This window comes from Paroedura picta, chromosome 1 (genome assembly GCF_049243985.1).
Source record: "Paroedura picta isolate Pp20150507F chromosome 1, Ppicta_v3.0, whole genome shotgun sequence".
Taxonomy (NCBI): domain Eukaryota; kingdom Metazoa; phylum Chordata; class Lepidosauria; order Squamata; family Gekkonidae; genus Paroedura; species Paroedura picta.
The window spans coordinates 132,772,944-132,793,729 of NC_135369.1; the positions used below are offsets into that span (position 1 = coordinate 132,772,944).

The following is a 20,786-nucleotide window of genomic DNA, read 5'->3' on the forward strand; positions in this document are numbered from 1 at the left end:
GACTGCATGTCTGCTGCCTTACCACTCTGCGCCACAAGAGGCTCATTGTAAAGTGTAACTTACCCTTTATAAACCCTATGAAGCACCCACCAAGACCAAAGCTTTATGTACCTCTGCTGTCAGTGTGCATAGTCTAGCCAGGAGATCCAAGGATTGTCTGCTGTTGTTTGGTGGTGGTTTGCCGTTTCCTGCCTCTGCATCATGACCCCAATGTTTCTTGGAGGAACTAACACCCAAATCCTTGGACCTCTCCCATCCAAATAACTAGCCAGGGATGGTCCTGCTTTGCTTCTGAGCTATCCAAATCAGGGCTGTCAGTGGGTGCACAGTCCTTCAGGAAGTCCCAGGTTATGAGAGGCTTTCAAGGAAAGTACCTCTCAAACTGAGCCCCTAATTAGAATAGACCAAATATGGGAAAGATGCCTAATCCCAGGTGAATGACACCATTCTTCACCAGCTTCTGCATTGTCCCCACTTAGGACCCATTACTGTAATTTGGCCTGGAAGATACAATAGCAAGAATTTGCATAGCCAGATCTAGATGGGCAGATGGTATGTAAGAAAGGACATTAATGAGTGAGAATATGATCATATGTTAAAAAAGGAATGTGCATTAGTTTTTGCAACTGCGGGCTTAAGCTGGCTTCCTACCATTTTTCCTCTTCAATTAATATGAGTACCTGCTTCTGTAGTGAACACTGTTTTCCTTGTTAGTTTGGTCTCTTTCCACAGACTTCTGGCAAGGCATTCACTTTTTGGGTTGCTTGTTTAAAATGTGACGTGTCCTACTCTGCAATGAAATGGCCACACATACAGCTCCCCCCCCCTTTTTTAAATCATGTATTTTGAAGTTGAAAAATCTGCTCTGAGAAGCATTTTGGAAGACAATGATAATGAAATGAGTGTGCTTTCACAGGCAGAGTGGCTTTGCTAATCACGTATGCCTAGACACTTCTTTTGCAATTACAGCATTAAAGCAATACATCTAGGTAGTTATTCTTGTAGACTCAAAGAAGCCCTGAAACTGGAACAATATAAAGTGCTCTCTCATTATAAAGGCAGCCCAGGAAAGGGTTTTTTGTTTTTTGCCAGAAGAAAACTTCTGGGAGCCATTTTTGTAATTCACAATTGATAGCAGTCAATGTCATTGATCCACTCATCTGTCACGGATATGTTCGACTAACATGTTAGAATAAACATCCAAATACTCAGTGGAGTAATATGGGAAGCAATCAATCTGGTGAAAGTCATCAGACTTTCCTAGATTCACTCAGGGCTGGGGAATAGATGGACTTGAATTACAGCACTATTAGAAGCAAATATTTCTCCAATCTATATCAAGATCCTGTTTATTCTGTAGCAAGCTCCAGAAGTAAGCTCACTTCTAAGTGTTAGTGTTTTTAAAAGACCGCAAAAATAGCACAGAAGACCACTGTGATTATCATTCAAACAACATTTCACAATCTGTACTTACAAATGTATCTCCAGCAAACTTTGAGAAGTAGCTTTGAACCAAGCCCAGTTCAAGTATCATGTAAGGTTGCCAACTCTGGAGGCATTTACACACATCACTAAAAATAGTATTATGCCAGCTGAATGATGTAATGCTAAACATTTTTTTTAATTTTAATTTTTTTATTTTTGTTATATATAAAGCGTTTACAAAAAAGTTGAAGAAAAGAAATGAAAAACCAGCTAGCAAAGGAAATATTGTTACATAATAAAGAAATAATGTAGTACTATCTTAAGAAACAGTATGGCCAATCCCCGTCACATTATCAATTATACTTGGTCCTAACCTAAAAATTAATACTTGCTATCTCTCTTAAGAAAGTCCCAGTAATAACACCATTGTTCATTGTACTCTTCAAGTGGTTTCTTATTAACCATGTTAGTAAGTTTTGCCATTTTTGCTAATTTGTCAAGCCATAGATAAGCAGTTGGAGTCTCCATCTCTTTCCAGTGCTTTGCCCACACCAACCGCACGGCCTAGTGCAGAATATTATCGCACCTCCCGGCCATTCATCACTTTCTTGTTGTCTAGCTGTAGTATGCTGCCTTTTCATGCTTCTCACCCTCCACAAGCGCTGTTGGAAATGGCAGAAGAGAGCAATGTGGTAAATATGCAACTCACTTCGTCCTGTCAATTAAGCCAGGCAGCCAATCCCCTTTCACCTTTTATAAAGGTCCCGCAATGCCTGCCAATTTATTTTATTTTTTAAAATTTAATAGTTCTCAGTTTAAACACCTATGCATCTAATCATAGATGCATAGTGATTTTTGAATGCCACCTCTTATAGAATCACAAGTCTTGAGTCTTTTAAAAATTAATCCCATTCCTGATTTTTTGGGGGGAGGGGGGCTTTAGGGAGGCATGTGTTTTAATTTTTGGGAAAAAATATTTTTGGCTTTGCTTGCACACTTGTACACCTATTTGTTGCTCCAGGCAGTTTGTATTTTTTTTAAAACCCTATATCCGGAAGAAGGAGGTGGGTACGAGGGTGGGACATTAGAGGTGGAGATAGCACTTCTATGCCTCCATATATTTCTTTTGCATGTAGTCTGCTGGTTGTCTGTTGGGGGAAAGCACTTTTTAAGTTGGTGAGTCCACTTTTTGGGATTCACCAACTTGTGCTTTAAAATAGCAGTTTGCTGGCTGGACACAGGAGGTTGGTGATGTCATTTGGAGTGCCCGAAATATAGCATCTGTGTGATGCTAAATTTATGGCATGCAGAAAAGCCCTGGGATGGAAAATTCCTGGAGATATCGGTGTCAAGAATGGGGAGCCCAGCCAATAAAACAGCCAGTTCCTTCAGTGGAAGTGATCTCTGTGGTTTGGATATCAATTTTAATTCTGGAAGCTCTCCAGGCCCCTCCTTGAGTTTGGCAATCCTATGAATCCACAAACCTGATACATCAAATGTTTCTGGAGTAGCAGGGGATCCAACTATAAGAAATAACAACTATTCCATTTTATTCTGCTAATATGTTATTTGAGTGGAAGTTTTAGTTTCCAATGAAGGTCTGTCCCCAAAACATGCTTCATTTCTATGGTAGAACTGGAACTGATTTTTCCCAAGTGTACTTTGTTATCCTAATCACTCTACCACATTGGCTTGTCATTCTCTCAGGAGCATTCAAAGGATTTTTACCATTTTGATGGTGTGGGAGGTAGCAGAGTATGTATGAATGTTCACTTACTAAAAATATCAGTTTTTAAAGCAGCTTTATGATTTTTTTGTTGCTGTTTAATGTGATGGTCTTTGAGCTGTAACCTAATGAACTGTATGGTGCCTCCAGTGAGAAGAAGAGTTGGTTCTTATATGCCGCTTTTCCCTACCTGAAGGAGGCTCAAAGCGGCTTACAGTCGCCTTCCCATTCCTCTCCCCACAGCAGACACCCTGTGAGGTGGGTGAGGCTGAGAGAGCCCTGATATCACTGCTCGGTCAGAACAGTTTTATCAGTGCTGTGGCGAGCCCAAGGTCACCCATCTGGATGCATGTGGGGGAGCGCAGAATCGAACCCGGCATGCCAGATTAGAAGTCTGCACTCCTAACCACTACACCAAACTGGCTTAACAGGGAATTGTATGGAAAAATTGAGTTATTTACTTGTAAGCAATATTTTCTTTTTTCTATCTGTGTTCTTCTTCACAGAAGGTAAATAGCAACTACACAGCAGGATGGGGGTGAGCAGGTTCTACAGCTTCTTGTAGAACAAATGAAAAATGTTTAATATTACCAGTAGGTACACTGGGAAAAAATACCACAAACATTTACTGAAAATTATTTCAGCTTATATATCTATCCCAGAATGTGTCCAAAGCAGAATGAATTCATTAGACACCATGTTATCTGATACATTAATAAGATCATCATTAGTATAAAAGGAATTGGAGAGAAATCTTTTGGATTTTGGCACTGTGCTATATTAGAATTGTTTTCTGTACCAAGTGGAATATATGGAAACCATACTTAATTTTTTCCCCAAAATAATGGTGTATATGTGTTTTGATCAAATATGCTGCTCAAGGAGGTTTACACTATACTCATATAGATGGGTATTTGGAAGTAGGTTTCACTATATAAAATAGGCAAACAATCAAGGAATGTGAAGTAGAGATATGAGTTTGGATATATCTGTTATCAATTGGTATTTCACAGGTATATTCAGGTATTCAATATTTTTAGCATACTGGGAAAAGTCCCAAAATTCCAGAAATAATCAGTAATTTGGGATCCAGTGTTTTAAGGCTCCCATGGCTGTTCCTCACCTCCTTTAACTTTACAGTGTCTGTTTTTCCAGGGCTTGGTATCATCTTGCAATGTTGTTTTGGCTTTGATTCTGTTCTTTGAAATTGGTTTTGTTCATCTTGTAACATTGTGTTCTTAGTGTGAGTTGTTTTGTGTCAGGTATGTGGTTTGCATTGCATTCTCTGGTCTGACATTGGCTTGGATTTTCAGGTTGTATATGGGCTAAGATCGGCAGATTTTATAATCTGGCTTGAAAACAGTTCATTGTTAGTTTGGCCAGGAGGATTCTCTGGTTTGGCACTGGCTTGGATTCTTGGGTTGTACATTTGTTGTGTTGTTCCATGTTTTTGCTAAGTCTCCCTAGTTCTGCATTAGTTATTTGGGCTTGTTGGTTTTTGTCTCCTTTAGAAGGCTTTTGGACAGTGGTTGCACTTTCTCTTGTATCTCTGGCTATTCTTTGTCTTGGAGAAAGCATTGAATACTTCCTACATAGGAAACAATAGAAGATGCCCCATATTTGGGGCAATTAGAATTGGACTTCTCGGTCCAATTTCCTTGAAGCTTAGGTTTCACTTAGCGGACAGACCCTAGCAGCTCCACTGTAATTTTGGGGCTATTTGCTCAAAAGCAGGCCCTCCAGTCTATCAGAAAGATTCCACATAGAAATAATGGAACCAAATAATATCAGAATTCTGAAAAAAGCTAGTTAATTGGGAGTACTAATATATTTTGGTTCCCTGATGATCTAATATAAAACACTTAGGTACAAAGTATAGTGTGAAATTGTATAATTGTATAAAATATAATATGTAATATCTTTTACTTTTATAAAAAGTGTGTATCCCTACCTGAGGCTCACTGCATGTTCAGGAGCTCCTGATATAACACCTGCTAAAGTCATATCTCTATTGTTGTATGTTTAACCCACCCTTCTTCCTTAGATCTACTATACTATTTAAATTAAATTACCATTCAATTGATATTGCATATGTCACTGAGTTAAATAAACACTTCAGTGTAACTCAGCTGCACAATTTTCATTCTCTTTTGTATCTTTCCTTTTATAAAAATTGCGTAATTTACATTACTAAAGATATAGCATCATTTCTAATCATTAGTGTAATCACCATTCCTTAAAGTCAGTGGGATTGTGTGTCATTGTAGATCACATATTTGGGATATTTATATCTAGGTAACATGTGATTTTGTTGGGAACTGATCAAGTGACTTTGCCTTACATTGCTATGTCTTGCTTTAATAATGAAAAAAAATCTGTAATTGATGAAATGGGATACAGTTTCTAAGTCACCTCAGTGGCAGCCATGGAAACATGGATGTGCACATGCAGACCTGTGACCTGGAACACAAACCCAACATTGACACAAGAACAGGATAATAGGGTATCCCACACAGTTTCCTAAAACCAACCATCCATAGAAAATTACATGGGGGGAGGAGACACTGTTTTCAGAAGCTGCCTTCTGTTACCTCGTTCTAGAGCTCTTCTTGTTAGCATGACAGTTCTTGTGCTCTCACATTAGTGCAGAGTTATACTATTCTAAGACCACTGACTTCAGTGAACCTACAGCTATGTAATTCTACCCATCATTGCACTATAAACTGTTTCATCCTTAGAAACCTGCATCCCAGTCAGTTATTTAATGAACAGAACATATGGAATACCTGTGTACATGCATGTCGGGAGGGACATAGAAATGTCTAAACACTACTATTTACTTACAAAGAATCCTAAAAATATTAACTCACAGTCCAATAACTTCATTGGGAAGCTATTTCCTAAGTAATACACAAGATTATGACGACAGTACTTATTATACTTCTGGCTTTTCTCTGCCTTAGATGCGAACACAAACCAGAGTAAGGCGAAAAGCGTTATAACCTGTAATTTCACTCATCCCTGTGAGATAAATTGTACTATTATATTTAAATATATGTGGTAGTCTTGAATTGAGTCAGAAAATATTTCTATTCTCCCTAAAGTATATTAGTTATCCAGCAGCTGAAATATATTTGCAACACATTAAAGTCTTTATTTTAGTCTCTGAAATAATTATGTAACTAATTGGAAAGCTGAAGTGCCTGGAGGATTTATTTGATATCCGTACATGCACATAGAATTGCACAGAACATGATTCAGCCAAAGGTAGGCATTTTGAAGTCCTGTTAATTTCAATGGAAAGGTAAAAGCTGTGGGGCTTACATCACTTCATTTGGGCTGGATTGGGCCCATTGTATTTTAGATATTGCAAACTAATAGATGAAGCATTGTATGTGTTTGTGTTGCCTATTATAATGTTCTAGATTTGTTATTATTTTGTTATTATTCAGGACTCTCTCTGCCGCGTAGAAAGAACTATAATAATATACTTAGAAGAGTTACAGTATATTAATGTAAACAGATTAACATCTCCAATTCCTCCAAGTGAGTGACTTCTCAATATTCTCATAGGGTTTTGTTCAGTAAAACTGCACTTTTCTTTGTGTGCCGTCATCTGTTTCACAGATGTAGACAGATGCTATAAATTGCATTTACAGTATATTGATATCTCTTGGAAGGTATCAGCTTGTTGATCTATTTTTTTTTGGGGGGGGGAAGCAACCAAATCACACTTTATACAGAATCCTATTAAGCCCAGAAACACCCACATTCTAAAATAAGCAATTACTAAGGTTTAGGTAAAGAGATAAATAATTTAATGCCCTGTGTTCCCAGGCCATTAACTTTTATCCAGAGTAGGAGCCAGTCATTCCAACAATATAATATTCAGATTTGCACTTGTGAACAATTAGATTGTTTTTCCTATTAATGCAAATATTTAAAGTGCCCAAGTCAATCAACAGCAAGACTCCAAACCCCTTGTCCTCTACTGATTCTGAAGAGCTATCTTGAAGCCAAAGGAACTTTTAAATAGATGTCATTTCACCTAGTTAGAGCCACCCCCCCCCCCCAGGTTTTGAAGAAGGTGTGGAAAGAATACACTTACCAGAATTCTGTTGTTGGGAGACCATACATTGGCTGAGCTTTAAATATAAATAATTTGGCCATTTTCTTCTTTTACAATAGAAAGCAACATTTTCTTTTATCTGATTATTCCTTGTCTGTAGTAGTGCCTGACAGGAGAAATGGTAAATAGCAACCAGATTTATGTTGCCAATAGGAGAGGAGAAGAACAGTAAGTCTTTTAAAAAGTTGCTACAGACCTTTATAAATACTTCTAAAAATTATAAAGTTTTGACTTTCAGGAAAAGCTATTATATGCACAATAGTTGCATTTGGAATTGCATCAAATGTTGTATTACATATGTTTGTAATTGAGGAAAATCAAATGAGGTGTGTATTTTGTTACTCTTAAGCTATATTCTTTGTTTTTGAACACCAAGGACATTACAACCCCCAAAATGTTTATTTATATATTTGCTTGTTTGATTGGTGTGTTTTGCCTTATGGGGTACACACATTTCTATTGTTTCAAACTTTTATTTCAAAATAATGTCTTTGAACTACATTCTCAGATCAAACAAATAAAACCTTATCTTCATGTCGCTGTTGGTAATCAAAGACAGGGTGGGAAAACAGCAAAGCAATTCCAACCTTGGTAAATTCATAACAAGGCAAGATTCAGAGCAGGCTCAAAGCCAAGGAGGAAGTGCACATACGACAGAAATGTCCATGAGCTTTTGATTTTAAAGAAGCCTATGACTTAATTTTCTTTACCACGGAAACAAAACAGGCTCACATGCTAGCCTGCTTGCTCCAAGTCGTTGCGGCTCAGGCCGTGAATGTCCACGGTCCTGTGTTGCAATTTGCCGCCGCTTCGCGCGCAGCCCGCTCCCCGATCACCTCCTACAAACGAGCACTAGGAGGAATATAACAACCTGAAGGGGAATCCAGGACCAGCTGCAATCTGACACCTTTTATCGCTGATTGGCTCCGCCGTATAGCACCGCCTCCATTGCCGGGGCGATTCGTTGCTCAGCCGAACCGCGAGCATCTGGGATTCAGCTCCCTCTTAGGTTGGGCTCGGGTGCCAATCATTTTGAAGGACGGGCAGCGCTCCGGGCTCTAGTCCTGCCCCCTTTCCCACTCCTCCCCCCGCGCCTATTGATATTATTGGAGTGTGGAGCAAGCGGCCGATCTGCAGTTGGAGACTCGCAGGCAGCAAATACGGAGAGACAAGCGATAAGAGAACGGGAGAAGGCAGGCGGCGAGAGCTCTATGCAAGAGCACTGCGAAATAAAACACATTGCAGAACAAGCCCTTTCATACCCACCGAGTGGCAGCAGCAGCAGCAGCGGCGGCGGCAGCGAGCGTACAGTTTCTCTCTTCCTATATATATATGTAAATAGATATATTTAAAAACCTCAAGCTCATGCACCACCATGGTTTTCCAAACTAGGCTTCCTTCTTGGATTATGTTATGTTGCATCTGGCTGCTTCGCTTTGCACACACGGGGGAGGCACAGGCTGCAAAAGAAGGTAAGGTGATGCCGGAGACAAAGTTTATCTCTCGCTTTCTCGGTAGCCACGGCTTTTTAGAGTGTTTTGCAAGGTGCAAAGTGCATGCAGCCTTCGAGCCCCAAACCCCTTTCCTTTCTTGAACCCAGCGAAGATGAAAGGCGAGCGATTAGCACACGCACTACTTCGCACTGGAGTGGACGAGGGTACCGATTCATTGATCAGACTGGATCGCGCCTTAGTTGTGTATGTGCCTGAAATTTCCGGTAAGGATTTAGTCTTTCCAACACACTGGATTGCCAAACCCTTCAGCCTGGGTACGCGTATGCATGTGTTTGCGGGGGGGGGGGGGGGGAGAAGAGAGTTCTTCCATCACGATTAGGTGGCCATTTAACAGAGTCACTGAAAGCGAGCAGTGCACCCCCCCCTCCCACTCGCCCCTTTCCCCAGAGAAATACTTCGTGATGAGGGTGCTGGAGTTTGGGGCAATGAAACTGGGATCCCAGGACTACCGTAGAGTTGGGCGACAGAGGCTGTACCCAGGGGTCTTCTTCTCCCCCCTTGGGGTCGGGGGAGACCTCCTGTTTAGCCATCCAGGGCACCTCTAAAACAGCGGCTAGCGAAATCCGCTCGCTCGTTTCGTGCTGGCGTCGGGGTCTGCAGCTCGGCAGGAGCGTTCCGTCTGAAAGCACGAAGTGGCTCGGAGGGCACCCGTGTACAGCCGGCGGCATCAGGCATGCACATATATACATGACGCCGCGTTGGTGTGTATACAGTGAGCATGTCTGTAGGGGATGCGCGTAACAGCTCGACGTGAATACCTATGCAGAAGGCAGTCGCCTGCCTGAAGCTCCCGTCGTGCGAACGGAGGTAGCTCTTGACAGACATTTAAAAACAGTTTTAAAAAAAATCCCCTGCATCCAAGAAACGCTGGAAACGCCATTAATATTCCAGGAACCGTACGAGTCATGAATGATATCTCCGTGCTTTGGGGAATCTGCTGCTTCTTAAAGGGCTGAGATCATGTATTCCATCCTTCCATCCCTATACGTCAGGAAGCCTTCTCTCCAGTCTATTGGCACGAGGCAGTTTTTGACCCGGTAGCCTGAACTGGACGAGGGGCTGGGTCGCTCTGGCCATCAGCATGCCCCCTTATCCCTAAATAAGGAAAGAGGAGGACAACAAAACCCCTCTCGGAAGTCAGGGTTGAAAAGTTTATCTGCAAGACTGCTGAATACTGAATAGGACAGTGGAAGGCCGAGAGAGGGAGGCGACAGGCTGCAAAAGCCTGACTGCAGGAGGGCGAGATCTGGGATGGAAAGCGGCCCGCCTTTTCCTTGCATTGCCTTTATGGAGGATGTAGGCTGTGTGCCGGGGAGGGGGGGGAGAGAGAGGCGGCTGGAAGTAACCGAGCCTCGGTGACTTTCCAGTATCCTGTTTATCTCCAATTTGTGGATTGGCTCTCGGCTGACGAGGTGCCAGAAAGAGGGACTCTCTCTCTCTCTCTGTTAGATGGACATAACGTGATCTCTGAGGTGTTTTTGTTTGTATGTTTGTTTTGTTTTAAAAACTGAGACAGAGGCTCAGAAAAGTCTTGCCCAAAGTAACTTTCGAAGGAGCCTCCCCCCCCCCCCGCAACCACACACACTTCGGAAAGAAACAGGAGACCTCTTTTCCAGTCCCGGAATGCATTCCTCTGCTTGCAGAAGAAAAAGCACGAAGGGACAAAAGGTGGAGGGGTTTCGTCGGTGGGTGCCTTGCCTTAAAAATCAAGACAAAAACCGGCAAGACACATGCAGCGACACAGTAGGCACATCTGTGTGAGGAGGGCATTCCGAGAGGGAGACCTAGGCAGCCCACTGACATGGGAACCTGCTCGAACTGGAGGGCGGGGGTGTGTGTTGAGGTGCGGGATCCGGGGTCCCTGAAAGCGAGTGGGGGACGCTTTCGCCCTCGACTCCAGGCTGGTGCCGCTCGGGTAAGAGCTTTGGGCTCTGCCTCGCGTGCCCTGAGGGGCTGCTGCTTCGCAAGGACGAGCGCGGGAACGGGCGACTCCCGCGGCGTCAGTCATCGTATTCTTGAGCTGACCCGGGGAAGGCTGGGGCGCGGGGGAGAAGAGGCGTCTTCTGTGTGCCTCGCTTGCCGCCTCAGCTGGGGAGCGGAAAGGGAGGGGAATTCCGCCGGGACGCTCGGAGGGGAGATGGTCTCTGCCTGTTTCACTCCCTCACAAGTCGCCCCCTGCGCCGTTCCCTGTAGCTGAGAGCCAGGTTGGAATAAGGACCCTTGCCTCCCTCGGATTAGGGGCAAGCGACCTTCTAGGCATGCCTCTCCTACACCTGCATTATCCCCCTTTGCTCTCTAGGGAGCGCGTGTGTATTTGTGCCAGGCTTTAGCGGTAAGATTTGGTTTCAATGCTGGGACTGAGGCCTAGGGTATAGTAGGAGTGAGCCTTTCTGACCATGCCCAAAGTGACTTTCCCACTCCACTGAGTGATTGTAGTCTGTTCTCGCACAAGAACCAAGCATGCATGATTTAGGGCAAATGGTAAAGCTCTCAGGCAACTTTGGCCAGGGGGTATTAAATAGAACAAAATATGTACAGTAGCAAAGCAAGGGGGGCATAAAAGTGTGTGTTGTATTGCAGAAAGAGGTCAAGTGGGGCTTTTAAATATTTGAGGTCTCAGTGGGGGTGAGGAAGTGCATGCACAAGAAAGCTTGAATAAAATATGTTGGTCTTAAAAGCACCACTGGACTCTCAATTTGTTTTGTTGCCCTGTAGGTGTGTGTGTGAGGAAGGAGTGAGGTTCTTGGAACTTTATCATCCAGAGAAACAGCATTGTAAATCAGAACGAACTTTCCTTATTGTGTTACATTATGTTTCAGTATACATTGTTGGAACAAACCAAAAGTTCCAAAAAGGTGAAACTCCTTTGGTATCCCAAGGGCTGGCTCCTGCTGGTATTACAGAATACTTCAAGTTTTCATAGCCATGAGCTTGCTCCAGATGGAAAACTGCTGTGTCCCCTATTTTTGAAATGTTGATCCATGTGGGGGTCTTATTTTGCAGGGATACAGACTTGGCCAATGTGTGGGCTGCAGATTTTATTAGAGGGCTTTCTTGAATAGCTTCTAAAATTTATTTTCATTTGCTGGATTTATCAACCTGGCTGGCTAACGGACCTGGTTTCTTTGAAAACAGAAAGCTTTATTTTGAGCAGTTGGCCAGAACATCAGGACTGCCTTGTGAAGTATAAATAAAGGGGTCTCTCAACACCTGTGAAAGTGTCATTTCCCCTGAAACACACCTGTTCAAAATTTAGTATAAGAGAGGATTATTCACATAATGTAGAAAAAGGAAATTAGTACATACTGCAGAACAATTTACAGTACTCAGAACTTGCAGGGTCACACCAAAGATAGGAAACTTAGCTTTGAAATAAGCTTGAACTTCCTTGAAAATGTAGGGCAGTCTAAGAAATACAACTGCTTCTCAATAGATGCATTGATATCACCATGCAGGGTTATAATATGAACTTTTTAAAAAGCTAAGCTTATCAGCATGCCCTTTAATTAGCTACTCAGTACACACTGCTATATCAACTCCTAGTTAAGTACTATTAATAGCCAAAATCCCTTAGATGCCCGAATTAATTAATTAAATAATTAAAAGACAAGTTAAGCTATTTAAAGTTTGACAGATTCTGAGCTACTTCAGTGAGAAGCTTCAAGATAGTAGGTGCAGAAGTCATTGTGTTAAATGGTATTTCCTGGTATTAAGACTTAATATCGTAAATACACAAGGGAATAAGTCTTACTGAAATCTGTGGAATTTACTTCTGAGTAAGTATTTTACTGGCTCAGACTGTAAGGTTACACTTGAAAGAAAATATTGCATTGAAATCAGTGGGACTTACTTCCAATTAACATGGCTGGCAATGGACTGTAAGGTTAGATCATGTTCAAAGACTTTGATGCCTGCTTGCAAAGTTCAGAAAGTTTCATTTTTCATTGTGAGGGCATGCAGCCTTGTTATTTAGAGTTGTGGATTCTGATAAATTTGTACATGCTGTACTGATCTGCTAAGTGCAGTTTGGATGTCAAAGGGATTTATTAATAAAGTACTGTAATAGGACTTCAGGATGTACATAGATTTATACCAATAGATTATTTTAAATTGGAAGGTATTTTCCTTTTGCTAAAATATATAGTAAATTAGAATAGGAATCAAAATTTGTAGGTGCTTATTGGCATAAAATAGGATACTGATTGGGAAATTCAACAAATCATTCACAAACTGTTTACAGTTTCACATTGACCAATATCTTGAGAAGTGCTATGTAACTGCAATAGTGTATTGGCAGCGTTTTATTACCATTGTGTTTCCACCCAGCAAAATGCAAATAAAAATATCCCCATATCAACCTTTTTGTATTTATTACTTTGTTGAAATAAGAATCCGTGTACCAGCAGATACCAACTATTTCTTTCCAATAACTGTAATTTTATTATCAATTTTATTCCCAAAATATTGAAGAGTAATCAACATTTTGCTGAATAGGGATAACAAAAACAAACAACTATTGACTTTTTAGTTTGTGAGTTCTCTTTTTGAAAGCATATTTCCAAGAAAACACACACAGACCTATTTATGTAAGTAATGTGTATATGATTTTTGATGTTGCAATGTATGTGAAACACTGTTTTATGAAATATTCTTGTCCATTTAGAAATATTCTTGTCTAGTTCAATATTTGTGTACGTATTACTGTTTCTCATATCCCCTAAATTGCCTCTAAGCAGTAGAGGCTGAAATAGATTATTATGCATACAAAGGTAAAATATATGGCTAATTTATCTAGGTGTTTTGAATTTATATATTATATATATAAAATTCTTTTTTTTCATGAAGTAAAGTTGTGGTATTCCAGCTAATACATGATACAACATAGGCTCCTTTTGTATCAAATTGTTTGAATGTGCTAATGGATAAAGAATGTGCACACTTTCAGATCTATAAAGATCAGCCATTTATGCTTAAAAAAAACAAAAAGTCAAAGCTCAATATGATACTGTATATTGTCTTTTATAAAATGAATGTTATGGGAAAATAAAATATTTTTTCTATTTATGCCTTTATGTTAAACTAACTTAGGATATTTTTCCCCCAGTAATATTGCTGGATTCTAAAGCACAACAGACAGAGTTGGAATGGATTTCTTCTCCTCCCAATGGGGTAAGTACATTATTAGCATTAAAGAAAGTACTGTTTTCCCAAAAACAATGTTACAGTTTTTAAAACATCATTTAAGTTTGTTGCCTAGTTCTGTCCAGTGATTTTAACAATATTTGTGAAGTCTTTGTTTGCGAGACAAAGCATAAGTCAAGTTAGAACTCAGAACTATAATATAATTACATACATCTTTCCAGACTCCCACTTATGTGCTGTTATTTTCTTGTATTGTGTAATCTAAAAGCTTTGTGTTCTTATTCAAAGCAACATCACCTCTGATATGTTTATTTCATAGAGAAGATATTGCCATTTGTAATCATAGTTGAATTGGGAGTTTCCTTGAGATTCTGAAATTTATGTTTATCATGTAATAACATTTTGTAACATGTGGATGGTAAATGAATAATGTAAATGGTCCCAAAACATTAAAAATAGATAGACATATACATTACTGATGAAATATAAACAGTATTTCTGTATTAAACAAACTCTTGAAGCAACTTGTGAGCCTGAATCCCATATTTGTGGTCACCAAAAGCAGCAATATGTACAAAGTATGATATGATATTGAAAACTGGTACTTTTAACACAGTTCGAAGACTGTCCCATAGCCTGAGCTAAAAATTTCAAATAACATAAAGAAGTTCTGTAAATACACCAGATAAAACTCAGATTAATTTCAATGGGATTTGTTGTTCTTTAGCACTTTGAGAACTGTGTAGCCCATCATTCAGAGTAGATCTAATTCGTACAGGTAGTGTTTGAATACATTTGAACAAAGGTCTGCAGAACAAGCCTTTAATCCAAAGCTTATAAGGAAATCTGGAACCAAAAGAGCGTGAACTGCAAGTGTGGATACAAAAGTGTAACAAATCCTGTAAATGAAGAATGAAAACCTGAAAGTGTCTTAGCATAAAAAGCAATAATTTAAAATCAGTCCAAGGACAGACTAGAAGTGAGTCAAAGGCTTTCAAAACACATGTAATGTGAGCTAAATGCTTAAGACTGGCAATAACTTTAGCATTAGTATTTTGTGTAGATGAAAGGCTCCTACAAAAAGTCCTGGAAAGTGGGTCACAGTCCCTCTGTGTGGTAATGAAGACATGTCTATATATTAGAAAGAAAAATCAGAAATGTTGATGAAAGGCTGAATGATTACAGTTGACTGATGGATAGTTGTATAAATACACATTGGAAAGGTTAAAGTACTGATTCTAAGAAAAAACAGTTACTATAGTAAAAATAAATTGAAAATCTATAAAGTAATTTCAGTACAGTCACCAATCCACATTTGACTAGACCACGTTAGCAAATATAGAAAGAAAAGAAAAGAGGAAGGAAGGAAGGAAAAAACATAATAAAATGCTTGATGGAAACCTGACATTATATAGACTTAACATAATGCACTTAATTTCTTTTAGCATGGATCCTAAACAGAACAGAGGTAGCCAAGGTATGACCATTATCCAGTATAGCAAGGAACTCTCTATGTCCTGAACTACCTCATGTTGCTTCCATGTGACAACTTTCCCATGACCCAATTGTTCCAGGATGGCTTATGTTTTGGCAAGCTAGTCAGTGTGATCCTTAGGCCTGTTGTGTATCTGTGGCATGAAAAGAAGAATGTGTGTTTAAAGTAGCTTTGTATGTTCAAAGAATAGGCTTTCCTTTAAAAAAAATGTATTCCAATGAGCAATTAGCTCAACTCATTAAAGGAGCATTCCAGATATTTCCTCAAGTAAATATAATCGTACCATGCATATGGTAACACATTCTGCAGTACTTTGAAATTTCCTTTTTTATATTTACAACTGCTGTGCATTTCAGCATTTACAGCCGTAATATATTTTGTGGTAATAAGTTCCAGCATCAGTTCATCAGTGGCTGGTTTCTTTGGAATAATGGACCAACACTAAAATGATCTCATTTGCTGTCAAGTAGACTAGTGAGCTTTGAGCTTGTAAACCAGCCTCCCATGTATAATTGAAACAACAATTGCGGGTCAGTGCATAAATAATGCTGGGTGATTTCTCAGCCACGGATAGGAAATCAAGAAAAGGCTACAGGATTTCTCCCTAAGTTGCTTCCTTCTCATCACCATTCTGGCAACCCTGGTTGAGAAGGAACCTGTTAGCAGTAATTACTTATGCTGATATCAGAATTAACTGCAGTTATAATCAATAAGCAAATTCAAGGCAGAAAGCAAAAGGCCTTGTATTGTTTGTGTATGTGGGGAAATCATATGACCCAGCACTGTGGTGCCGATCACCACTATCTCTCTGCTGTCACTATCAACAATGTGTTGATATAATATGTTGAGTATTCTGATCCTATCCTGATATATGCTTCAGCACTCGCTGTGTATTGAGTTTATCAGTGATCTCACTGATTTCTCTGGCATTATTGGTGTGGACCTAGTAGCTTTCCCAAACCATAGCAAACTATTTTAAATTCTGCTAAACTGAACCCTTGATGTATATAGTCAAGCTTTCATATATTTAATTTAAAATATTTAACATTTTCAGGGAAAAATAAATGTAATCTGGTATAAAGACAGACTAAGTATACAGTTCCTGATTCCAGTTATACCTTTGTATATGTGAAATATGGCCCTAAATCTCAGCTGATGTAAATGATTACATGCTTTTTGAGAAGAAGAGAGAATTCACATTATAAACATTATAAACCATGAGTGCTAGATTTTTGTAATCATATGAGATGAGAATTGTCTTCTAGTACCACAGACTCATGGTGTACTCGTTAGTAGTGCCTCATGTGATGCATCTCACACTAGCATTGTAGTCTTAAACAGAGTTACTCTGGTCTGAGCCCATTGATGTCAGTGGGTCTAGGCTAGAGTAACTCCATTTGGATTGTACTGTGAATATGTTAATTCTTAATTTATTACAATTAAAATATTACTTTGGTATTGTTGGTTTGGCATGGCTACCCAGCTTTATTTTCTCTTACCAAAGATCCTGCAATAGTCTTAACTTTATTCCTAAACTGGAAGTTCATACAAATAACATTTGTCAATTGCCTCTGTGTAGATTAATGAAGGCAGATGAAGAATTCATGTGTGACAGACCTTTAGACTGTAAATAAAAGCAAGTAGGATGCAATTAGAATTAAAAAATGAATGCCGAAAATTCTTCTCTTAATCCAAACTGCTCGACAACCAGTTAAGAAAAAGATGATTTCTGTTTCAGATCGTTAGTTAGAATGTAATAAAGATTTGAGGAGTGAACATTTTAAAGCATTTAAAATTATATGTAAGCATTCTCAATTTCTGTTCAATATTCTAATGTAGAAAACGTAGGTTGCTATTGATAAACTGGCAGGTTGTAGCATGCTTTAATAAGTTCTACAAAGCCTTGCATAGACATGGGTTTTCTTTTTCCAATGAAGGAACTTATTCTTTGTTCCCACTAGGAATTCTCATAACATAAGAAGAGCCCTTCTGGATAAGGCCAGTAGTCCATATAATCCAACATCCTGTCTCACAAAATGGCCTACCAGTTTCTCTGGATAGCCAACAACAGGGCCTAGAACAGTGGTTCTCAACCTGAGGGTCGGGAACCCTTTGGGGGTTGAACGACCCTTTCACTGGTGTTGCGGCAGGGCAAGCAGCTTGACCCGGGGGGTGGAGTGCCATCTACACAACAGCCTTGAGGGGTAGATCGAGATAGAGCGTTCATCTATCTGGAGCAGTGCAAAAGAGCGAGATCGGCATGGTGAGACAAGAGGCAGAACTGAACTGAGAAACCCCAGAAAATTTATATACAATCATGAACAATGGATCTTCACGATAGATTCAAATGGGTAGCCGTGTTGGTCTTAAAGGTTAAGAAACTGGACTCTGATTTTAATGGATCTTCACGCCATTGGTCAGTTTTGGTTTAATTTATGTGAAAGAACAGTTTTATGGTTGGGGTAACCACAACCTGAGGAACTGTATTAAAGGGTTGCAGCATTAGGAAAGTTGGCCTAGAGGTTGAGGCATCCCCTGATGTTGCCCCCTGGCTCTGGGATTCAGAGGCTTATAATGCAGAGGTTTGCATCAGTCACCATGGCTAATAGCCACTGATAAACTTATCCTCCATGAATCTTATTTAAACCCCTTTTAAAGCTGTTTATTCCTCTGGCCTTCACTACATCCTCTAGCAGCAAATTCCACACTTTAATCACTCTCTGTAAAGTAGTATTTCTTTTTGTCCATCTCCATGACACACATTGAACATTTCCTTTTTACTGAAAGTTTCAGGAAAGCTTCTGCTCAACAGAATGTAACTGCTACTATTGGGGTATTGTTTTTGCATCTTTTTTACACCTCGAGTTTCTGTAGACTTGGAGGAACAAAGTTACTTGAGTAGACCTATGGACTTGGACATAATTTCTTTGCTTCAGATGGATTATGAACCTTTGGCTTTATTGAATTGCATAATATATAAATCAGAGTCTGTGGGCTTTAAACTTGAGGCAAACATGGAAATTTTATACACTCCACAGGACTCCTAAAATTCTTCCTGTTCTTGTAACAGTGTCTGGCAAGCAGCTTTAGAAAACTGAGGAAACTTGTACATTTCATAGGCCAGGATCCCTCAGTATTTGTTCTTGGCTCAGGGGAAAAAAAGTCAGAAAAATCTTCTCTTCTTTAAGGTGAACATACAGCCTGTGGAAAGAATAGCAGCATTCTTGTTGCACTAAAATGATATAGCAATATCTTTGCACTTGTAGCGTGTTTGAGCTTTCAGAATATGAATCACAGATTATCTTGCTTTTGTCTTTATGACATTAATTCTCATGAAGATAAGTCCATATTATTACCCTAACATTCCAGATTGGTTGAAGCTGTGGGATAATGTTTTCCTTAACACCATCTAATGGGTTCATGCCAGACAAGATTTAATTTGTTAAAATTTTGAATTATCCCTCAGTATCTTACCCACTGCACCACACCCTTGATTTTTTTCTCTCTTACGATTTGGATCAAATTGATATATTAATTCATCTTTTGTTTGACAGTAAAAAACACTTCATTTATTTAATATCATAAACATTACTATTTCTTTGTTTTAGTGGGAAGAAATTAGTGGACTGGATGAAAATTACACACCTATACGAACATACCAGGTATGCCAAGTCATGGAACCTAACCAAAATAACTGGCTTCGGACTAACTGGATCGCGAAAGGCAATGCACAAAGGATTTTTGTAGAACTGAAATTTACTCTAAGGGATTGTAACAGCCTTCCTGGAGTCTTGGGCACATGTAAAGAAACTTTCAACTTACATTATTATGAAACAGACTATGACACTGGCAGGAGTATCAGAGAAAACCAGTATGTAAAAATAGATACTATTGCAGCTGATGAAAGCTTTACCCAGGGTGACCTTGGGGAGAGAAAAATGAAACTTAACACAGAGGTGAGAGAGATTGGACCTCTGTCCAAAAAAGGATTCTACCTGGCATTCCAGGATGTAGGTGCCTGCATTGCTTTGGTTTCTGTCAAAGTATATTACAAGAAGTGCTGGTCTATTATTGAGAACTTAGCTATTTTTCCAGATACAGTGACTGGCTCAGAGTTCTCTTCTCTAGTTGAAGTTCGAGGAACTTGTGTCAACAGTGCAGAAGAGGAGGCTGAGAACTCTCCCCGAATGCACTGTAGTGCAGAGGGAGAGTGGTTAGTACCTATTGGAAAGTGTATCTGCAAAGCTGGTTTCCAGCAAAAAGGGGACACATGTGAACGTAAGTAGTATAATACTTTATCTATTTTCCTTCTGTAGAAATTACTTTGCACTTTCTTTTTTTTAAAAATTGTTGAAAATTGTGCACTATCCACTTCAGTGCCATGAATTTGGGAAAAAATATGCTCCACACGTAAATCAATCAAGCATGACTCAATCATATTTAGGGATAGTCAACAGTTGAATCTTGCATTTTGGAAGTGTATCACACTATGCATAATAAATTTATCTTTCTTAAAGGTGTTTTACATACACGCACACACAAAAAGTGCACATGAACTTACATAATGATATTTAACAAAGATAACATAATGAAGATATTCCTTACTTCTGGTTCTAGAGAAAATCTTAGCTTGCAGAGATGATACCAATACTTTCTTGGTTTCTAAGTGTTAGTTGCCTCATATTTATAGCCTTATTTATGGAAAAACTACATAGAATACTAACTTAAGAGTGTAATTTGTGACTAGCAGCTGGAAAGCAACATAGTATTTAGAAGGGCTTGGGGTGTGGAAATGTAAGTACCGTTATGTATGAATAACTTCACATACATAGCTAGATCTTAAGTTTTCTTTTTAAAAGGTTTCATTGGATACTTAGATTTCTAAAATATGGATGTGTCACATCTTTGTGAAAGCTTTGTTGATTGATTTTGTACAGCATTGAGATGGTATCAACTTTGGACTTGTTGATGACTGGACAGCACTGACAACACTGTCGAATGATAGAACAGGAATAAATGCATTAAAAAAGGGAGATGACATTAAGAATTGTAAAGCAGAACTACCCTTACACATAAGTTACTGCATCTTGGTTCTGCTAGAAATATTCAAAAATACTCTAACTCTTTGTCAAGTCTTCCTCTGAAGGTTTTCTCCATTGACTTAACAATTTTTAATTTGAGTTTGGCAGCTTAAAAATTAATAATAATAATTTATTTATTTGATTTATATATTGCCTATCCCAGTAAACTGGCTCTTATTTTATTTGTATTTAAAATGTGGAAAGAAATAAAAGTTTAATAAGTAAAGATTTTTTGGTAAATAAGCAGTGTTTGGTAATCAGAATTCAAGAAAAT

At 39.2% G+C, this 20,786-nt stretch overlaps 1 protein-coding gene and 1 long non-coding RNA gene across 9 annotated transcripts in view; one reads left to right on the forward strand and one right to left on the reverse strand.

The window, feature by feature from the left end:
• Window positions 1–1,661: 1,661 nt before the first annotated feature.
• Window positions 1,662–8,148, reverse strand: LOC143820794 (uncharacterized). Its single transcript, XR_013225517.1, has 3 exons — window positions 8,013–8,148; window positions 7,260–7,386; window positions 1,662–2,087 (listed from the first exon to the last, which is right to left on the reverse strand). It is a non-coding gene; the product is annotated as an uncharacterized LOC143820794 (long non-coding RNA).
• Window positions 8,149–8,353: 205 nt separating this feature from the next.
• The window catches only part of EPHA7 (EPH receptor A7), a 223,162-nt gene continuing 210,729 nt past the window's right edge, over window positions 8,354–20,786 (forward strand). For 3 of the 8 annotated variants that reach the window (XM_077304053.1, XM_077304061.1, XM_077304086.1), the window contains exons 1-3: window positions 8,977–8,997; window positions 13,899–13,963; window positions 19,040–19,709. In XM_077304053.1, the coding sequence (XP_077160168.1) occupies window positions 19,106–19,709 (604 nt within the window). In that variant the 5' untranslated portion in view covers window positions 8,977–8,997; window positions 13,899–13,963; window positions 19,040–19,105. Of the gene's footprint in view, window positions 8,753–8,834; window positions 8,998–13,898; window positions 13,964–19,039; window positions 19,710–20,786 lie in introns of those variants that run through there. The other 5 variants (XM_077304075.1, XM_077304068.1, XR_013225532.1 and 2 more) reach the window with 5 other exon arrangements.